The sequence below is a fragment of the Plecotus auritus genome (assembly GCF_963455305.1).
Source record: "Plecotus auritus genome assembly, chromosome: 4".
Lineage (NCBI taxonomy): Eukaryota > Metazoa > Chordata > Mammalia > Chiroptera > Vespertilionidae > Plecotus > Plecotus auritus.
The window spans coordinates 133,713,086-133,736,616 of NC_137775.1; the positions used below are offsets into that span (position 1 = coordinate 133,713,086).

At 37.2% G+C, this 23,531-nt stretch overlaps 1 protein-coding gene across 6 annotated transcripts in view; it reads right to left on the bottom strand.

Moving 5' to 3' along the window:
- The window catches only part of DGKI (diacylglycerol kinase iota), a gene marked incomplete at its 5' end in the record, with an annotated part of 419,556 nt that overhangs the window by 140,778 nt on the left and 255,247 nt on the right, over positions 1-23,531 (bottom strand). For all 6 annotated transcript variants that reach the window (XM_080666632.1, XM_080666631.1, XM_080666634.1 and 3 more), the window contains 4 exons: positions 3,582-3,781; positions 16,832-16,943; positions 18,477-18,550; positions 22,864-22,926. In XM_080666632.1, the coding sequence (XP_080522758.1) occupies positions 3,582-3,781; positions 16,832-16,943; positions 18,477-18,550; positions 22,864-22,926 (449 nt within the window). The remainder of the gene's footprint in view (positions 1-3,581; positions 3,782-16,831; positions 16,944-18,476; positions 18,551-22,863; positions 22,927-23,531) is intronic.

The window sequence follows — 23,531 nt, forward strand, 5'->3', positions numbered from 1 at the left end:
CACTGAGAGGTAACTAGCAGAGAAGATGGATAGATGGTGTGAGAGTTAAAGATGTGGGAATTAGATAGAAGGTAGATTTCAAAGAAGGCACTGGATGTGTAAAAGTGGATGGGACTGAGAGGACTCTAGGGTCCAGGGTCATGGTGAATGAGTGGACACGTGAATGAAAAAGGCTCATTGGGTATTGAGTAGAACAGACTTAATGAATCTATTAATAGTAGTCCACGTAGTCTGATGTTGTTATGAGATATCCAAGTAAAAATGTCAACTAAAATAGTGATGAGTCTTCAGTTTTTAGAAGAAACCCTATTGAAGATGCAGATCTGAGACTCATTAGCTCATCAGTCATAGATGAAACGTGGGGTGCTGATGGGCTCTCCCAGAGAAAGGGCAAATCCCTGCGGAGCACCGGCATTCAAGCTAAAGAGGGAGCCAGTTGTTTAGGGGAACCATAACACTTAAAACTCAAATACTCACAGTTCACATGCTATGTGAATGAAGGATACTTTCTTAAGATAAAGGATACCCTCTTCTGGCTGAGAACTCCCATCTCCTCAACACACAGAGGTTTTTCTAACTAAAATTCCTAAGACAGTTTAAACCAGTTCTCTTTCATCTGAAAGAAGACAGGCAAATGAAACAGAAGAAACATATAGTCTTAGAAAAAAGAAAAAAGAAAGAAAGAAAAGGAGAAAGACAGAAAGGAAAAAAATGAAGGAAGGAAATAAAGATATATCTTTCCATGATCTCTCTCTGACTTGGCTGCAATAGTAAGCTTTATACAACCATGGCTGAAAGAGAGAAAACATTTTAAAAGGTCTTATCAGTCAGGCTGCCCTTAAACTGAAAACTCCACTTATAAATCCAGTAGAAGAAGTTAGATTTCAAAACAATGATTTCTAGAGAAATAGAAAAAAAGCAATCTAATCTCAGAGGGTGAATAAGACCAGTGGGTAAGAGAAATTAAGGTCTAGTGGAAAAGTATTATATGGTAACTGAGTGTTTTGTTTTCCTTTGAAATGTGCTACCTATATTGATTTTCTAAAAATATAGTGTTGAATGATTTTCATCATAAGTAGTAATAAAGAGCTTTCTTATTTTTGAACTAGAGGCCCAGTGCACGAATTCGTGCACAGCTGGGGTCCCCAGGGGGGTGGGGGAGGCTGGGACATGACTGGCCCTCAGGTTGGGATGCCCTTGTCGGCCTGGGATCTGGATCCATCCCGCTGACATTTGCTCTGGTTGTCGGGAGCCACCTGGCAGCTGCTCTTATATCCTTTCTTCCTTGCAGAGTATCTAGGGAGGGGAAGTGGCCACAGTGCCCAAGGCTGACTTCCAGAAGGCCAGTGGTGCTGTTGGGATTGTGCCAGCAGCACTGGTCCATCAGTGCTGGCCCTTTCTCTGGAGATAGGACCTGCAGAACTACTGAGGGAGTGAGTGGCTGCCACCCCAGCTGGTGGGCCACCAGGAAGGGTAGGTCAGCTGAGCGGCACTCCCACTGTGGGAGCGCACTGACCACCAGGGGACAGCTCCTGTGTTGAGCATCTGCCCCCTGGTTGTCAGTGCATGTCATAGTGACCGGTCGGTCCGGTTGTTCTGGTTGTTCTGGTGGTTCTGGTCATTCGGTTGTAATGGTCACTTAGGCTTTTATTTATATAGATATTTATTTGTGTTCTCTTTAAAAATCAAAAGCATACTATTATTGCCATTTTGCATGGGTCTTTCATATGACCCAAGGCTGCTTTAATGGAACCACCACTGCCCCCTGGTGGAAAGTAAGTATTTTTGCGTTGAGATGGCTTATTGAACACATACCTACATGTGCAGCTAAATCTATGAAGTCACAGAATCTGTCATGTATGTCATGAGTAAAAAAAACACCCCCAAAAAACTATATTTGTTTTTATATGTGAAGAAAGCCTAAGTGGATTCTTAACAATACAATTACTAAGTAAATACAAATTCTTTCTCAAAGGCAAGAGGTGTTTAAAACTAAATACCTGAAAACAATTTCATGTCTGATAAGATTATTAAATAGAGAAGTCCCAGACATGAGAATCGGAGTTCCTTGCCCATAAATACTAAGAAAATTTAGCTGTATTATGGGTTCTTAACAAGCTATCTACAAGTGACCCCAAACAGCCTAAGCTACTCACAGAAATGGCTTTTCACTACCAGTTCAGAGAATTCGACCAAACCAGTGGTTCATGGCTTAACTCTAAGGTTTCTGGAGAGAATATGACCAACCACATATTGTTGCTGACATTTTACTTTTTAACATATAAACTCAGCAATTCCATAGCCAACCTAATAGAAGGTAAAGATATCAGGAATAAGCTAGGAGCTTCACTAGCTACAAAATGTAAATGAAACAAGATATATAGCTAAATAAGGCCCCTAGATAATGACCTAAGAAAAGTTCTGGGGAAGTCCAGAGTGATTTGGAGAAGGAGGAAGCAGAGCAGAGAGGATATATCACCCCAAGTTCAGACTTCGAAGCAGACACCCAAAACGAAAACACCTGAAGGGCCCTGTCTAATGCTGTTCCTCAATGTATACTGTCTCAGAGAGGTGGTCAAGTTTCAGCAGTGATCTATGGCACCCATGTCATTGGCTAATCTAGGCACTTCCGCAGATTGTCATATTGACTCAATAAATACATGGCAAAGCATGTCCTTGCTTCACAGGCACTAGAGGAAGCCAGCCATTCAGTACAAACAGTTAACCATGCATCACAGGCCACAAACAGGAAGAGCACCTTGGAGGGTCCCTCACTGTGACAGAACAATGACCCAAAGGTGAGCCCTGAAACGGCCTTACCTTGAGTCAGATTGGTCATATGGGCATGATATATAGAAGATACTCAAAAAATGCTCCAAATCCCCATCTTTTTCTCTCCTTCACCAATCCCAGATACACATTTCAATAAAAATTAGATTAAGGGATGGTAAAAAAAAAAATGAATATCTAGTCATTATCACCTTATCTGAAATCAGTTTATCCAAACACCAAGGAAAGAGTCAAGGACAGGATACACTTTTGTTTAAGCAATACATCCTGGGTCAGGTTAAATCTAAACAATAGGATGCCACCCAAAATGGCAACCTGAGCTGAAGCAACAGAGTACACAGGACCCCAAAAAGGCAGGAGACAGGTGAGCCAAAATTCAGCTCTGCCAACCTCCTGTTGTTGGCAAAACCAACACTTTCCAAGTGACCTGGGTAAAGAGGAGGTAGACAGCCTGACTTCCTAAAACGAAATACAACAGAACGCATTTATTTGAATGCATTTTATGGCCCCTGATTCTTAATGAGTTTCTGATGGTCCAGGAAATGTATACTCAGGTGGTCAGTGAAGAAGCATCGTCAATCTAGCATGTAATACTACAATGAATTCTAAAAGAAGAAAGTGGTCACTGTGTAATAAACATGAAGAAAAAACATGAGAGAGACTAAGGAACTGCTGAGTTTCCTGGACTTTTGCTCCTTTCTCAACACAGTGAGGCCCCAACCATGCACATGCTCTGCGTCCTCCTTTCCACACTCTCTGTGTTCACGAAGGTAGGTACGGGGCGGACTCACTCATTGAGTAAAGGCATGGATGTTCTCCTCTTGCTCTTCTGCACCATGTTGGCCTGATTCCTCAAGGAGATCCGAATCATAGCGGGGGCCAGCCTACAGGGCTCCCCATCCACTTGCATGGGGATGGATTTGTAAGTCAGCAGCATGACCTCCCGGCACTGGTGCAGCCTTTCCCCGTGGCCCCCGACTTGCAGGGCAGCCTGTAAAAACAAGAGTCAAAAGGAAGGTAGGAGTTCATTCTTAAAGTTACTCAGCAAAGCTAGGAACCCCAAGTCCACTAAATAGAAGCAAAAAACCTTTGATAAATATATGGAAAGTTTTTAGCCAGCAGTAAAACAGGAAGCCCTGGATAAATCATCAATACAAGTAAACTAAAATTTCTAAACTTTTAATGAGCTTCACCATAAATTCTCATTAATAGCCACTTTTCACTTTTATGTATTTTTCAGCCTTAATATAATCATGGTAGTTTAATACAAAAGTTGGCCTTTTCATTATCTATGCGTATTAAATAAGCAATGTAAGTAGAACAAAAAGAACATAAAAGAGATAAAGCACATAGTTTAAGAGAGCTTCTAACCTACAGTTGACCCTTGAGCAGAATGGATTTGAACTGTGTGAGTCTACTTACATGCACATTTTTAAATAAATATATTGAAAATTTTCTGAAAGATTTTCTTACTACTATGAAAAAATTATATCAGTTATGCCAGGCTACCATAAAACAATGAAATTGCTGCTTTTCTTTGTTATCAATGCATGAATCATTATACGAATTTAATTTTTCAATTATCTTTCCATTTCTGATGCCTAGTGTTAGTAACACATATAACATCCACAGTGTTTTGTATCATATAAGACAATGTTGATGTAGATAATGACAGATGATTCATCTTGTAAACAGAAGATGTACACTTAAAGTACTATAAATGTATTTTCTCTTCCTTATGATTTTAATAACATTTCTTTTCTAGAGCTTACTTTATTTTAAGAATACATTTTATAATACATATAAAATACAAAATACATGTGTTAATTGACTGTTAATGTTATCAGTAAGGCTTCCAGTCAACAGTAGGCAATTAATAATTAAGTTTTGGGGGAGCCAAAAGCTATACATGGATATTTGACCATGTGGGGATCGGCACCCTTAGCCCTTGTGTTCTTAAAAGTCCAAGTGTATATTTAAATATAAATATATATTATACTAAATATATATTATAGATTAAATATACTCATATTTAAGTAGACCATTCTTGGTTAATTTTCTTCTTTTTAAAAAATATATATTTTTATTTATTTCAGAGAGGAAGAGATATATAGAAACATCAATGATGCGAGAGAATCAATGATCAGCTGCCTCCTGCACGCCCCCTACTGGGGATCGAGCCTGCAACCCAGGCATGTGCCCTTGACCAGAATCAAACCTGGGACACTTCAGTCCTCAGGCTGACGCTCTATCCACTGAGCCAAACCAGCTAGGGCCCTTGGTTGCTTTTCAAACTTAAGCAGGCTTTTCCTTTTTATCTAAAACTTCCTCACAAGGTACTTTTAATCTGTGTCTAATATGAAATGCAAAATAATATTAACTCAAAAACATCCTGGAAATAAAGCAATTTTGAAGATCAAAATCAGACATAGTAAGAGCTCAGTTCACAATGGTGGCAACAGAATAGAAAACTAATCCAATATTTAAGTCTATTGTTAAGAGCAAAAATTAGCATAACTACCTTGTCTTAGTAAATTATATATAGAGAGGTGCCCCCCCAAAATGTAAACACACTTTGAATAATTATTAATTCCAATGGGTTAAATGTGATAAGAAGGAAACATCAATTGAGCTATCAGCTGTTTAGTGGGTATACATTGCGGGGGACACCCTGTATATATAGAGTATCATTTACCTTTTTACGGATAAATGAAACTCATACAATGTATGTTTGGTTATAACTTATGTCAAGTACCCAAATAATATTATACAGCTTGATGAATATGTTTTTATACATATGGGGATCTCCATTCAGATCCAGCTGTTCACAGAAACCAAGAGGTTTTCATGTGCCCCTTCCAATCTACTTACACTCCTCCCAACAACCAGTCGGTAACCACTATTCTGACTTCTATCACCATAGATTCAATTTGCTTGAATTTGAACTTCACATAAAATAAATCATACACTATATACTCTTATGACATCATTTGCTCATCATTATTTTTGAATAATATTTTGAATAATATATGGATTTATCTGATCTCCAGCTGGTAAACATTTGTTTATTGATTTAAACTTTCTGGTATGTATCTCTTGGTGGACACATATTCTCTTGAGTACATACAATGAGTAGACCTGCAATGCCGTGAGTTTAGATGTACACTTGACTTTAGTAGATACTGCTAAATAGTTTTCCAATAAGGTTACATTACAATGCATTTCGAGTATCAATTTATAATTAAGAAAACTTTTAAAAGGAGTCAGATACTAACTCTAACCCCAAATCTAAAAGATTGACTTAAAAACAAAAAATAAAAACATACATACTGTCAGCTTGTTTCCATATGTCTCATCACTATGAATGGGGAAGAAACCTTGTTAATTGATTTGTGAAGTCAACTTCCACTTGCTTGCCAGATATTTGTATTTATATGACATTATGAATTATTTTTGCACTTGCATTAATTTTAACAGTAGAAACCTGCTTGTCTATAAATACAAAGAGAAATGGAACACAAGGGAACGAATGGGGGAAAGAAAATAGAATAATAATGGAAAAGTAAAGAACTTACTGAACACCTTCAATGTTAAAGCACTCAATTGTATCCTTTACATACAATTTTATTCAATTAGTGAGAGAATGAGAAAGCAGAGGAGAATGCAGTGAGAATTTAGGTACTAAAATTCCTTTTGGCCTATTTCCTGACCCTCTGTTATTCAGCTGAAAGTTCTTTCTGGCTGTACTTAAATGACCCATTTAAGTTAATCTGTGAATTTGAGCCACTATCTCATCTCCAGAACTTTTCCAATATATTTCCCTTGCCTTCTATTTTTCAGCCCAATATTTATCTGACAAAACTGTATATTTTTATCCACTAAAGAAAATCCCATTTACTTCCTCTCCCCTCCCAACCCCCAATCTTGACTAGGCCTGATGACAAAAAGGCAGAGCCTACTAGGTAAGAACTTACTCCTCTGAGTTTAACAGGGCTGAAAATTGCTTAACTAGTTTCCAACCTTTTGGTATCAAAAGGTATACACAGTACTGCAGAGCATGTTAAAGCCATATTCTCAGCCTCATAATAGAACAACAGCAAACATCACAAACAACAGAGGTAAACAGCTGTAAAGGCAGTTCCATTGGTATTTCAGAATCAATCCCAGATCACTGTACAGGCGCAAAAGGAATGACCAGAATTAGCTTTTCAGCATAGACAGTTCTATTACCAGGTGTACCAGTTAATAATGCGGATTTTGTAATCAAAGAAAACAAAGATAATTTTAAGAGAAACATCAAAAGTGCTTTATTCAAAGTACTGTCCATTGCTAGCTACACATTTCACCCATCTTTCAGGCAATTTGTGGATACCGTCCCAGTAGAACTTTTCTTGTTTTGAGGCAAACCATTCAGAGACCCAATTTTCCACTTCTTCGTACGTTTTGAAGTGCTGCTCAGAAAGTGTGCGTGCCATCGATTGGAACAAGTGGTAATCTGAAGGAGCAAGGTCTGGTGAATACAGCGGTTGGGTTAATACTTCCCAGGCAAGATCTTTTAACATGTCTTTAACTGGTTTTGCAGTGTATGATGGTGTGTCATCATGAAGAAAAATTACTTTGCCGTGTCTTCAGGCCCATTCCGGTCATTTTACGATCAAAGCCTGGTTCAAATTGATTATTTGTTGTCGGTAGCAATCAACATTAATGGTTTTACCTGGTTTTAGAAGCTCATAATACACCACACCTTCCTGATCCCACCAAACACAGAGCATTGTCTTCTTTCCAAAGCGATTTGGCCTTGCAGTCAATGTTGATGGTTGACCTGGATCAACCCATGATTTTTTGCATTTGGGATTCTCAAAATAAATCCACTTTTCATCGCCAGTCACAATTTGATGCACAAAAGACTTTCTTTTGTGCTGTTGAAGCAACATTTTATTGATGACTTTTTGGTTTTCCATTTGTCTTTCGTTCAGTTGATGTGGCACCCATTTTCCTTCCTTTAAAATATTTCCCATTGCTTGTAAACAATAGGAAATTGTTTGCTGAGCAACGTTTAATCTTTCTGCAAGTTGTTTTTGAGTTTGACATGCATCTTCATCCAATAATGCTTGTAATTGTTGGTCTTCAAACTTTTTCTGTTGACCTGGACGTTCTTTGTCTTCCACATAAAAATCATCATCACTTTTAAAGCATTTAAACCAGCGTTCACAAGTATCTTGAGTTGGAACATGTTCACCATAAGCTTCCTGGAGTATAGGATAACTTTCAGCAGCACTTTTCTTCAAAATAGAGTAATGAATTAAAACTTCCCACAAATGCTCTTTTTTTGGCACGAAATTCAACATTTTTAAGCGTAAAAATATCTATGATGTTAACACCTTCAGAAAATTTGACACATGAAGTTTTGAAGCTTGCTGTCAATACAACAAAATAGCATACATATCAAATCGCATATATATCAACATATGTGTAACTCTATTGAAAAAAATCCGCATTATTAACTGGTCTACCTGGTACTGTTAGTACAGCCACATTAAATTACTTTTGGAACAAGTTAAAGGTAATTTTTTAAATACTTATAAGAAATAGTTATTTTTCATCACTCAGATTTGTTTAGGCTTAACATCCTTTTAAGGCACAGGCCCTAACAGCCAGAAACATTCCCATGATTTGCTAAATGAATCATTTACTGATAATAGTACATTGGTTTATTAATGACAGTCATTTGATTATCTGTTCAACTGCAGGTGTTCCTCTGGTGAAAACTTCCAATATTGCCTTTCTGGTAGCATATGACTACAGAGGAAAACAAAGACAGCCTCTGAGCTCACTGCATCCTTTGCCATTTATTGGTGTCAGACCAAGAATGGCTTGAGATTTCCTATCTTTCTGCACTATATATACTCCTCCCTGGCATGCCTTTCTTCATCTCCCTTCAAGCTGTAGTCTCCTTCCTACTCAAGTCCTCATTCTACTTGCTGTCAGATAAAAAGGATGGACAGTCCTGGTTTGTGGAAGACAAGAAGCAGGGGCAAGTCCTCTCCTTCCTTTCTTACCACTGCTGCCAGCCCTGCCTCCTAGCCTCATTTCTGTAACAAAATGCCCAAGACAAAAACCAGTGACCCTGGGAATAAGCAATGGAGATAGTCAACAATACTAAAATCTTGGTTGGTTTTGTTTTTTATGACTAACATGGTAGTCTTATAAGACTAAGCAACAAAAAATACAAAACAAAACTATTTTTTTATTTAAAGATAAAATTAAAAAGAGGATAGCTAAAGATATAGTAAAGTTTAGCAGGGCTGAAAATAAATCATTGTGATTTCACCACATTGTGGCTTAAATGAGAAAAACCATATTATTATCTCAAAAGATGCAGGACAAATAATAATTTAGTGCCTTTCAGCATAGAAAGTTGTTAAAAAACTAGAAATACAAAGTGACTTTTTAAAATGATAAACACAATGTTGGTACAAACACACAGAAAAATATTATTTAAAGAAAATTTAGAAGCATTCCTTTCAAGGGACAATGTTATTCAATAGTAACAAAAGTTTTCAACATAATATTGGAGGTCTTAAACAACATAAGAAGTCAAGGAAATATAATTGTAGTATGAGTTTTACTTATAATAAAATAGTTTCCTGTATGTTTGAAAACATAGAAATAAATCAATTGGAAGGAAACACATCAAAAGGTAAATAGTTATGAATCATGTGATTATGACTATATTTTTACTTTTAGTTCTTCCACATCTGTTTATATTATCAAACTAAGCAAACATTTAACATTTTTTTTTTTCTTAAAAGAACACACCAAAAGATTGTATTATCTGTCACGTGTATAACTTCAACACTGGAACTTCTCCATGCAATTTTTCTTCCTGAATAGCCTTTTGCTTTTCTAATTCATAAATATAAAAGAGCCTACATATTTTAATTTAAATTAACAAAAAGAAAGCTGACTATGCTTTCTTCAAAGTTTAGAAGACTGAAATCTTTGGATTTCAACCACATAGTAAATTAAGCTCTCCCAATTTCCCAATCTGAATAAGGCTTTGAACTGTCTTGCAAAGTTTTAAATTATTTTGAAACAGACTCAACATGAAAGGACCTACATAACTATAATGGCAGAAAACTGTGGCAGAAAAAAATATAAATTACAATGTCTGATTGTGGTCTGTGTCGAATCTTAAAAGGTAATCACATTACCAAGCACCCAATGAAGAATCATCTTAATTAGTAAGAATGCATATCAACCAGTAAAATGAATTGAAGACTTCTGCTTTGAATTTTGCAATTACAAGATAAAGAGTCTAAAAGAAATATTTTTTTTGCCATTCCAGTAATTCTATTTCAAGTCTTTCTTAAAGTACCACTCTGAATATTTTGAATATACAAAAATACACACATATGCCCAAATAAGTACATTCTTCTGTTTATATAATCATCTTACACAGATGTATGAGTTTTCAAATAATTTACTTTCTCAGAAACATAATCAATATAATAGTTTCATGAAATTGAAAGACTAAGAACAAAACTATTTCATCTTGAATAAAACAAGTATAGTGTACTACCATAGGAGTCATAAGGTAACACTTGTGTAAAAACATGGAAATATATGCCAATATTATTTAAAGAGCATAGGATCTTCAAACTGTACCATATAAACTATGTTTAACTCAGTTTTTCCTAGGGAAAAAAAATTTAACTTGGTAGCAACCTATAGTCACTAGAATCTAAGATTCAATCACACATACTAGCTAGTATATGTATTATATATATACATTAGTCATATCATAAAGAAAAAAAAATAACTGACATAATTTAAGGATTCTGTTTTCTCTTCACCAACTCCCATCTACTATTATTTTTCTCCCTTGCCTACTAATAATAGGATGGGAAAGAGGGGAATTTGATAAATCCCCCCAAAACACTGGCCCCCAACCAGGAAGGATCTCCTGAGCTCTACACATATATTTCAAATTGTCCCTTTCTCTATCTCCTTAGATGTCTCACAGGGCTTTAAATTTAACTTACATAATACAGAGTTCATCTTTTGACAATAATATCTTTCATATTTTTTACCTTATGTAATATATTCACCCTTTACCTAATGGCTTATGCTAGGCATCCAGATTTATTTATATCCCCTTTTCATGCTTCACAATAAGTCACTATAAATAACTTTTGAATGTATCAATACCTTCCATCTGCATGACCACTTTTTTACTTCAGGCTTTTCCCTCTCCTCGTTTCTTTACCGGGACTTTGGTGCCAATGTTCTGATTTGTCTACCTATCCCCTGCTGTAGAAATTCTGGTCACACTTCACACTGACATACAGGTAACCTTTCTAGACCACAAATCCGATCCTGTCTTACACCATCTCCCTTAGCCTGCCCATTAACAGTTTAAAAAAAAAATGGGCAGAAGACCTGAACAGACTCCCCTCTCAAGAAGACATATAAATGATCAACAAATATATGGAAAGATGCCCAACTTCTCTAGCTATTAGAGAAATGCAAATCAAAATTACAATAAGCTGCCACCTCACACCTGTCAGAATGGCTATTATCAAGACAAGTAATAAGTGTTGGAGAGATTGTGGAGAAAAAGGAACCCTCATTCACTGCTGGTGGGAATGTAAACTGGTACAGCCACTATGGGAAACAGTATGGAGGTTCCTCAAAAAATTAAGAATAGAGTTTACATAAGACCCAGCAACCCCTCTTCTGGGTATCTATCCCCCCCTTCACCCACCCCCCCCGCCAATTGAAAACATTTATTGACAAAGACATATGCACCTCCATGTTCATTGCAGCATTATTCAAGGTGGCCAAGACATGGAAACAACCAAAGTGTCCTTCAATAGATAACAGGATAAAGAAGATGTGGTACATATACACAATGGAATACTACTCAGCCATAAAAAAGGTGATATACTGTCATTTGCGACAACATGATGGATCTTGATAATATCATGCTAAGATTGAAAAAGTCAAGAACCATATGATTTCACTCACTTGTGGGATATAAAACTGAAAGCAACAAATGAACAAACAAAAACAAATAGACACAGACAACAGTATGGTGGTCACCAGACACAAAGGGTGTAGGTGTACTGAAGGGTAGAGGGTGTCAAGTGTATAGTGATGGAAGGAGGCTTGACTTTGGGTGGTGAGCACACAATGCAACATACGGATGATGTACCATATATAATTTATTAACCACTGTCACCCCAATAAATTTAATTAAAAACTACTATTTCTACCCTGTCTCCATATCTGTATCTTAATTCACCATGTGTATTGTCACCCTGAACACCATTAGCAGTTCTAGGACACATATCTTCCAGGCTAGTCCCTCCATGAAATGGCTATTGGACTCTCACTCAGAGACTCCTGCCTCCTCTGGGAAATCTTTGCTGATGTCCCATTTTATAAACACTATTCTGCTCTCAGTCCTCCTTTCCATCCTACTCATGCCTTTCTCCTAGAATTTATCACATCAGACTGTGGTTGCTTGTTTACTCCTTCACCTACCCCCACAACACAGAACTGTGGGCACCCTGAGTACTGTGGGCATTTTGTTTTGGTTCATTTCAAAATGGTTTTACCTAGAAGAGTGTCATTTATGGATTCAATAAAGTATTTGTGGGTTCAAAAAATTTTCAATAAACATTCATGACTGATATTAAATGAAGCAGTGAGACATTTTAAGTAACAATTACCCTGAATTTCTAAAGTTCCTATTAATTAGAGACCATTAATATTGCCCATATTTCACATACACTGCATTAATTTTTAATGATCCAGCCTCAAAAGTTATACAGAAGCACTTCCACTGTATTCAATTTCCAAGTATTCACAAGTCCACCCAGATTCAAGGGGAGGGTACACAGACCCAGACTCTTGATAGGAGAAGTGTCCAAAATCTGAAGTCATTCTATAACCACAGTAACCATCAGAGGATGCTAGCGATCTAACTTGTTATTTTAAAATGCACAAATAAAGAAAAAGATTACTTAGTCTGCTTTTCTGACACAAACTATATAAAGAAGTAACAAAATAATAGGTGAAGAGAAATTTCCCTTTATAAAAATACTAGAGGCCCGGTGCATGAATTCGTGCATGGGTAGGGTCCCTCAGCCCAGCTGGCGATCGGGGCTGATTGGGGCCATCTTACCCAGTCCTGATTGGGGCCCATTGGAGCCGGTCGGGGGAGGGACTGCAGGAGGTTGGCTGGCCACAGGAGGTTGGCTGTGGGAGTGCACTGACCACGGGGGCAGCTCCTGCGTTAAGCGTTTCCCCCCTGCTGGTCAGTGCACATCATAGCAACCGGTCGACCAGTTGTTCAGTTGATCGGTGGTAATGGTCGCTTAGGCTTTTATATATGTAGATTCCAATGAATAAAAGAGGAAGAATAAAATTAGAATATCAACTTTTTAACTCCCAGTGAATCGTGGATCCAGACATTGATCATCAAAGACTATTTAAAAAAGAGAGAGATAACCAGACATTACCTATGCTATTTTAGAAAAAGAAAATACTATCTACAAAATAGATTTGTGGGGGGCTGGGGAGGATGTCTGATTCATCTAGATCCAACTATCAACTTAGAGGAAACAAGGATGAGAGAACATGTTAATTGGTACCTCATGGTTATCAGCACAATTCTGACTCCAGGAAACTTTATAGGATAGTCTGGTTTCTTCAATAAGTCAATGGGGGAAAAAGAGATGGGTGGGGACTTACAGAGACTTAAGAGTCATATCAACCAATCACAATGAATGAATTTTATTTGGATTCTGATTCAAACAAATAGAGCATAAGAAAACAAAAAGCATATGTGAGACAACTGGAAATTTGAGCAGTGAGTAGCTATTTAGTGATAGTCAGATGCTACTATTTTAATGTTTTTGTTTTTGTTTTTTTTTTTAAATATATTTTATTGATTTTTTACAGAGAGGAAGGGAGAGGGATAGAGAGTTAGAAACATCGATGAGAGAGAAACATCGATCAGCTGCCTCCTGCACACCTCCCACTGGGGATGTGCCCACAACCAAGGTACGTGCCCTTGACCGGAATCGAACCTGGAACCCCTCAGTCCGCAGGCTGATGCTCTATCCACTGAGCCAAACGGGTTAGGGCTATTTTAATGTTTTTTAGAGAAGATTATGTGATTGTGTTCATAAAGGAAAGTCTTATGTTTTTAAAACACATTTAAAAATATTTACAGATAAAATGATATAATTCCTGAGATTTTCTTCAAAATAATATAAGGAAGGAGGTCATAGGTGGGGATAGGAATAAGATTGTCCATGAATTGATAATTATAGAAGCTAAGTGATGGTACCTGAGGGTTCAACATATTATTTCATCTTTGTTTATTTTAAACTTTCTCCACAACAAATATTTTAAAAGCACACTTAATAATTCCCCCAGGCACCTTGAAATAAAGTCAAAACTCCTACATAAACTCTATAATGCACTCCATGATCTGGCCCGGCCTGCCTCTTCAGCATCATCTATCACTCTCACTTTTCACCTACATTTACTCTATATGAAGCTAATTATCATTCCCATGATCTCTCATACTTCCAAGTGTACATAAATTCCCTTTTTTTCCAGAATGTCAAGTTCCATGCTGCTTCTCCTGGCAAAATTCATTCATTCTGTCACATTTACTCATTGTCAACTATGGGTAGCAGGCTCTCTGCTGTGTGTCAGGGAAGGATACACTGGAGTGATGGATATCTAGCATTTGCCACTCCCAGCTGGCACTCTACCCTTCTTGGCCCTCTTTTGGCCCTGTGAGATTAACCCATTTACATTGTATCAGTGGTTCCTCTGTCCTCTAGCTTCTGGTTAAACTTCCCCATGGGGAAGCACCAGCAGGAGGCCTGGAGGATAAGAAGAGTGAGATCACTGTATTTTCTGTCCGAGCTCCCTCCCTGCCACGTTGGCACAGGCTGGTTGCTTCCACTTAGCAAATATGACTCTCAGGTGATCCTTGCCAAACAGCTCTCTTTCTGGTACAGGTGACTGCTTACTTGCTTTTGCACCTTCAGCTCAGGAATACAGCTCTATCCATTGTTGCTTCTCATAAACGTAATGCACAATTTGTAGAGTCCCTCCATTAAACTCTCCTCTAATTACCCAATTTTAGTCTGACTTTTCTTCCCTGTTCAGTTGCTAATTAAACAACTAAAAGCAAAAACAACCCAAACCCCAAAAGACTAGTTAAAAAACAGACACAGATCTGGACTGAAAAGTTATAGAAGATGACGAGTAAAGAATGTTTCAGAAAGTGATAGCATGTACAATGGCCTTGTGGTGCAAAAGCAGCAAGGAGTATCCAAAGCTACAGAGGCTACTTAGGAAGAAAACAAAGAGGGCAGTGGGAAAGGCAGGAGAATCAAAGAGAAACAAAATCTTGCAGGGCCAAGTAAAGATTTCGATTTTGATCCTGAGAGCAATGGTGAAGTGTCTAATATTCTCCCTGCCCTCCCAAGCCTACGTAAGCAATCACCATCTCTTAGATAATTATTCCCTGACAGCTTTCTACCACACAATTGGGACTAGAAAGTTCTGGCACATGGTACACATTCAATAAATGTTCACTAAACCAGTGAATAAATGAATGAGTAAAACACACATGGCCAGGTTTGGGGCATTTTGGGTCAACTCCAAGAATCTGTGCTTGCACACGTCCATCTTGAACTTTATTCCTATTTGCTCCTGGTTGACTGAGTCTTTTCCTATAATTAACATAAAGATCATTTGAGAGAAAGAGCTGTGCATGAGCTACAGTCCTGAAAATTAGATCAATCCCAGACCAATCTTTTACACTTAACAACCATTTCATTCTAAATATGGCAGATTTAACCAGCATAATCACTATCTCAGGTAATGGGTATTGTTGCCAGAGTCACAATAAGTTATTCTGTTAAGTCTCAGTATTTTGAAGTGATTGAAATCCATGAGATGAGTAAAAAAGAGGGCTATTCTAGTTTGTTTAGGACAGGAAATACAAGCTGCTTGCTTTCAAGCATAAGGTATAGCACAAACCAAGTACTAACCACGGGTTGCAAGTAGAAGCTTTATTTTAATTTGTTTTATAAACTAATAGTGTGTTCTGATTTATACCAGATATAATGATAAGCATAATTTTAATTGGTTTCCTCATCATTAAATAAGTTGAATGCTAAAACCTGCTTGAAATTACACTTACTCGATATAAACGTATTTTTTACTCAAGCAAACAAAATGAAAACACAAGGTGATCTCAATACTGTGAAAATTGAATATTAATTAATGTCACAAAAGTGATGCCATTCTATATTCAAGAATTTTGTGATAAAGGAGATACCCATCTTATACTTAAAAAGAAAAGTTGAAAATATATGCAAATGATCACTTTTCTTTACACCTAAAAATATCAAATGGCAATGTTTCTGCATCATGCTGGGATATGTCTGTGATTTAATGCTTTTTAATTAACATGAACACTTTGCATTCTTTTCTGGTAGAAAGTTAATTAGAAAAAATAACAAATAATATTTATTTTTGAAGCTCAAAAAAATGTGCATCAATTTTCTTAGTGACATAAAAAATTAATTTTTGTTCTGGTTTTCTGCAAGCAACTTGATGTTGCATAAAGTTTATAAATTGATAAAGAAAAAATTATACCAAAGTCCTATGAAATGGAAAAACTCTAACTGTGGCTAAAATACATTGTATTTATTTAATCTTTTTACTTTATTTCCCCACCTTTGCTCACCTCTCCCCAGCCCGGCCCCCCTTCCCTCTGGCCATCACCACACTGTTGTCTGTCTATGGGTTATGCCTATATGTTATATGGCTAATCCCTTCACCTTCTTTCATCCAGTCCTCTCCACCAACAGCTGTCAGTCTGTTCTATATATCCATGCCTCTGTTTCTATTTTGTTCATCAGTTTATTTTGTTCATTAGATTCCACATATAAGTGAGATCATATGGTATTTATCTTTCTTTAATGGTTGTATTGCTCACCAAAGAGGCCATGGTGAATCCAATAACTTCAATATAGCCATCATCATGACGCTGAGGTTCAAAATCATGGTGATCCCCTGGGTTCCCCCAGGGCATTGTGCCAGCACAATATCTGAAAAGGTAAGATTAAGAGCAGAATTAAATTTATTCCATTCCTCTCATGACCATCATTAGGGATGAACTTATAGTCAGATCCAATGTTTATTTCGTGGAAGAACAGTTTTCTGTTCCTGGTGCATACCTTCCAAAGGAAAATGGAATGGACTCACCATTATCTTCAAAATATCAATCTGAAAATGAGCATGATCTTACAACAAAAGCATTTCACAATGCCCAACATTCTCCTAATTCATTATTTATCAGTATCACTCTATGGTCCATATATGTCTGCATCCTATGATATGCCATGAATTATCAATGGTTGGTTTCAGAATTTGGTCTTGGAGGAAGACAGATGCATGCCAGCCAGCAGAAAAAGGGAAGGGAACTGAAGTGAGTAAGCAATCAATATTATATACATAACTAAGAGAATAAGTGCCTACAGAACAATATTGTATACATAATCAAGAGAATAAGCACTCACAACCCAAGGGAAAGTTTATCTGAAGAAGAAAGAAAGGGTGAAGAAGAGATGAAAAAATATATTAGAAAGGGAAAGGGAAATGAAGAAAAATGGAAAAGGAGAGGATTAGGAATCCAGAAGGGAGAAGGGAAAGAAGCAAAATGAAAAAGAGAGATGTACAGAAAACAGGAAGAAAAAGAAAGAAAGTTAATGTTTCCTGAGATTCTAGGTCTTCTGTTTAAACAACTAAGATGAAAATACTTCTGGAATAGAAGTGTAAGTAACTCTACCAAGCACTGCCAAAACAATCAAGGAAATATAGTATCGTTTTCTAACCACAGATTTATATACAATTCTTGGTTTAATTAAATTCAGTCTAAATAGCATTTATTTGCAGAGTTTGTGTCTGAGTTGTCTGGTTTGCAAATAACAAAGGGTCACAGATCCATCCCTTCCAACATCTTGGCTTTGGGAGCCTAGAATCTAATGTTATGCCACTGAGCTATGTGCTTATTTTGAGAGTAGTTAATCTCAAACAGTCCTTTCTCCTGAGATATATAATAACATCAAAGTGAGTTGACATCCTGGCTAGAAAATCCTACTCCAATCGATCCTATTTTTTCAAAGCAATCATCTGGCAATGATTTTGAATGAATTCCATACTGAAATCAGGCTGGATGGTTTCCTAACAGCTCTCAGGAAACTGAGGACAGGAATGTATTCAAGTCTATCATTCTTGGGGGGTGAGGGATCAGTAAATTGACAATTAAATTAAATTAAATTAAATTAAATGTTCCAATCCAGAGGGATGCCTGGGGTTCTCAAGAATGGATAAGTATAGACCACGAATGCCATATCATGCAAAAAAAAATTTTTCCCCAAAGAAACCAAAAGCACTTACCACGGAGAATACTAAACAAACCAAGTAGGAGAACAAAATGATCAGACCTAGAAAATTTTAGTAAGCCACTAAGAAAACCGATTTTCATTGTTTGTACCTGGAAATTTTCTATAATGAAAACAGATAACCTCAAGTCAAATAGAGTTCACATCAAACCAAGGAAACATATGAACAGAGCTTACCTGGGTATATTTAAAAATACTATACACTGGAACTTCAGTTCCTGAATCTTTGGGGTGAGATCTGTTCCATCACACTGAAACAATCAAAGCAGAAAAAGCAAGGGTTTTGAAATAGTCACAAGTCTAAAAAAATGACCAGAAATACTGGGTTGACGACAGTACATATCATGATCTTCCCGTTGCCTAGTCTCTGCTTAAGTCAATGCCCATTACCATGACTGAAAATGTTTTCTGCTCATAGCTTTACCAGACACAGGAACTACCATCATTCTTAACCTTAGATTATTATTATATATTCAGTCTTGTAGTATTAGCATTAAAAGATCTAGAAATGCTTAAAAGACTAAAGAAAATGATGCTCAAGTTGAGACAGTTAGGGACCTTCCCACAGTCTTCCGACTCAAACAATAGTCATGAATGTGATTTCTTTTGTTTGGTTTTTGTGATTAAATTTTATTTTGAAAATGTTAAACACAATACTTTGAAAACTGTTTGGAAGACAAGCTTTCCACAATGTAGCTATTATAAATTAGCATTATCTCCATTCATGATTAGCTCTTGAAAAATTAATCTCTTATAGCTTTGGTCTTCTGAGATCACCTGCTTTACTGGAGTTTGGACTTGACCCTGGGTCTCAAGGGCCTCAGGCCGGCATGGCCTCAAACCTTTTGGTGTGTCTTCCCTCATCTTTAGGGCTTTCCTCAAGAGTATCCTCTGACTTTCAAAGAAAAAGCTTTATTCCCCTTCCTCATTTACCCCGGTGACAAAAGTCAAAAGAGGAAAACTAGTCACGGTTATAGACTTCCCAATGTCAAAGGAATAAAGCCCGATTTTATATTTGCTCTCTTTACACCCTCATCACAAAATTTCCCCATCATCTTTTCCAGTGAGGAGAGCAGTAAAACATGACAAGCTGTGGGCAAACTTTTCAAGATTTCTTTAGGAGTTGCTAGCGGTCAAGGGTGTCTCTCACTTTTCCCAGCTGATCTTAATACAGCTTAATTTTCCTGAGCATTCACAAAAGTTGTTTCCAGGAAATCTCACAGTCCTAAATAAAGTATTTAAAATGCTATTTAGATAGGAATCATATTCTAGACATTGATTGAAGGTGTTTTTACAATATTCTCAGATACTAACCAAACATGAAGTCTCCCAATTTATTTAAGGACTTGAAATGAGCTGATAGATGACTACACCAATGAAAAAAAATGTAGGCATCTTAAACTATCAACATTGAGTGTTGTAAGCTGCTAAAATTAAAAAAAAAATAGAATGTGATACATTAATAGCATGCAAAGTAGTATTGTTGCATTCAGAAAAAATACCCATACTTACTGTTATTGTATTTAAAACAAATCATTTTTTCATTTTCAACTTTTTCTTCTGGGAAGCATGTCAGTGATTCTGGGCAGTCATCAAATTACATGACGATTGGGCACCTTATGATGTATCATGCTTTATACAGCTTCCTTACATTTTATTGCATTTAAATTTACAACTCCTTAGAATAGCAGTTTTCAACTTTTTCCTTACTTCACAAAGGAAAATACCTACCTGTAAAATATGTCCTTGTGGACAAGCTTACATATTGATGTCAACACAATAAGAAGAAAACAGAAGTAGGGCAAATGAAGCCTTATGCAGGTTTGTGTTACTGTCCTCTGTTTTTCTGGTATAGTATTTATACACACATTTTACATTTATGTAAGAGATCATTATCTACTGCCTCAGAAACACTGACTTTACCCTTGGCAAAGACAAGATGTTCTGTTGTGAGATGTACATCTAATTGTGCTAGCTAACTTTCCATTCTACCTATCTCACACTCAAGAGAGCATACAGTGACCTCATTGGAGAAATATCCTCTGTGTCACAGCATAATGATCAATAATTGTCACTTTAAAGACATGTGTTGCTATGCCTGTTTTAAATGAAGAAAGTAAACTTTCCTGGAAGGTTCGATGATTCCCCCAGAGTCATATACCTCACACACAGAGACCTAGGACTGAATTCCAAATGTCCGGACTTAGTTTCTATATTTTTCTCCTCATAAAAAAGAATATGATCTCCCTGGCCCGTGTGCTAGCAGGAGTGGGCAAACTTTTTGACTCGAGGGCCACAATGGGTTCTTAAACTGGACCGCAGGGCCGGAACAAAAGCATGGATGGAGTGTTTGTGAGAACTAATATAAATTCAAAGTAAAGGAGCGGAGAGGAGACCAAGAGAACCGGATAGAACAGCCGGATCCGGCCTGCGGGCCGTAGATTGCCCACGGCTGGAGAGTTGTTGGCCCATGCACGAAAGGGTTGCAAGTTTGATTCCCCATCAAGGGCATGTACCTGGGTGGCGAGTTCACTCCTCTCCTGGGTGGCATGCAGGAGGCAACCAATCAATTTGTCTCTCTCAGATGTTTCTCTCTCTCTCTCTGTCTCTCCCCCTCCCTGCCTTCCACACTCCCTGTAAAACAAGCATGTCAAACTCAAAGGCTAACACGGGCCAAATAAACATGGCTTGCAGCCTGTGGGCCATGAGTTTGACATGCTTGCTGTAAAACAATGGAAAAAATATCCTCATGTGAGGATTAAAAAAAAAAAAAGATATGATCACATAAACCAATTCACCTGAAATATTACATGTACCAACTGATATTAAGTCTTTCTTATTTGGCTGCCACGTTGACTTCTCTACAAGCTTCTTTTAATCCCTGCTAGAGAGCCATTCATGTATCAGACATTTATCATCAAGAGGACTGGCAGGCATGGGAGCAAAACTCTCTAGTGGTTAGGAAGTATACCGAGTTTAATTTCAATGCAGCTCACATGAACAGTGGATGTCATTCAAGATGGCCACTGCCCACTGCTCATTGGCTCTCTAGGGAGGTGCTGTTGATGTTCCTCTAAATGTGAGAAATAATGAAAAGAACAGAAAAGTTCATTTGGGGCTGGCTTGTAGGCAGCTGAAGAAATAGGGGAAGCTTGAAGTTAAGGATCAAAATAAAGATCCTTAGAATTCGATGGACCATGTGTCTTTCTTGTGTCTACCTTTAAGAAGGCAATGTTTTCGTTTTCAAGAGTTGCTCCTACTAAAACATACTTGCTTTTCATTTTTACTGCATGAGAACTAAGATGTGATGTAAGGGTTCTAGCACTAGTGGTAAAAGCCTCTGTCTCTGGTCTCAACAGATTTCAGGGATTCATGTCTCATATGTTTTACTGGGAATTACAAAATTTACAAATTTGCATCTTCTTATGCTCCTGTGTGTTCCTCTATATACCCATTAGCTTAAGCACATATATTTTTATCTACTTTCATGGATATCTTTCGTTCTGCCCCTTCTTGTCACATATTCTGTCTTAATCTTACCAGGATATATTCAAGCATTGTTACATTCCCATTCCTTCTTTCCCATTTATATATGTTTCTCTTTCTTTTTGCCTTCACTTATACAATTATGTGCAGCACGTTCATTCCTTCTTTTAATATGATTACCATAAGAAAACATTTACTGTATTTCTTAATAACTAAGTATATGCTGTTTTAAAATATATCTCCGAGAGAAAAGAGAACGTACCCTCACCTCCAAGCAGTGTGAGTCAAAACCTAGGATAGTGACTCAGGAAGAAAAAGCACCAAGAAAAAAATCCATTCAGAGATGAAAAACTATGACCAGGGTCCTGGCTGGATGGCTCAGTTGGTTGGAATATTACCCCACACACCAAAAGGTTGTAGGTTCAATTCCTGGTCAGGGCACATACCTAAGGTTGCAAGTTTGATCCCTGGGGTTAGGACATGTATGGAAGGTAATGAATCTCTCTCTCTTTCTCTTTTTTTCTCTCTCTCTCTCTCAAAACAATAAAATCATTTCCTCATGTGAGGATTAAAAAAAAGAGAACTATGGCCAGGTTAGAGAGTGAGCAAAGCACTTTTCTAAAATGCTAAAATGCAAACTTCTCGGACAATCCTGGAATAAAGACATTTGTTTGTTGAGCATCCCTTACTACTTCAAGACCCAGCTCAGCATCATTTCTTTATTGAAGATTTCTCTTTACCCCACCATGGTTAGCCTTCATGTCTCCCTTTGTGCCACCACCCTATCACATACACAGTTGAATGACAACATTTATTATATTGTTCTCCATGACTGAACTGTGTGTTTATTCAGGAATGAAACCAGTCATCTTATTTATTTTCATCCCCAGCAATAAAGACAGTGCCTGGCACATAGTTAAATGCTCATAAACACTGGCTTAATGAATGACACTAAATGATCTCTGTGGTTCTGTGCAGAGCATTGATTAAGCTAAGTATAAGCTGGTATTTGGGGTTCATTTTTTGTGGCATACATATTCATATTCAAATGAGACGAGTCAACACACTCAGTACTTACAACAACTTTAACGTGTTTGGATAGATCTCTAGAGCTTCTCTGTAGGAAATCAGAAAACGCTGCCTATACCACAAGGAAATAAAGAAAAAAAGCTTAATTACACGGTTATGCCAAATCCCTGCTTCTGTATTATACAGTTTCTAATGATGCTAAATAAGCAAAAATATAATTTGCTGAAACCAAAATAAAGCAGTGCAGTGGCTGTCAAGTTGAAATATTTTTGTTTTCAAACTTTAACCTATAAGAAAATGTAAGATCACAGTAGGAGAGTAAAAAATTAGATAATTCTGAGAGTCAGTTTAAAAACTTATTTTGACCCCCGACTTTGACTTCTCCATTGACATCCCTGAGAATGTCTTGCTTCCTCATGCTGATATTTCCATTCCCTCTACCCAGTGGTATAAATTTAAACCACACTTATTTTTAATATCAATATTTTGGAGGTATTTTTTTTCTTTCCAGCCAATCACCCCCAGGTATGTCCTTCAGCAGGAGGAGAAAGAAAAAGATGCTGCTCCTTTAATCTCACATATGCTTCCATAAAATACTTCCGTGCTCTGCCAATTTCTCGTCCAAACATTGATGCATATGGACTCCTGTGAAAACTGCATTCTTACTCAAGACTTCCCATACACTTCTCAGTCTACCTAGTTTCCCATTCTCTAGGT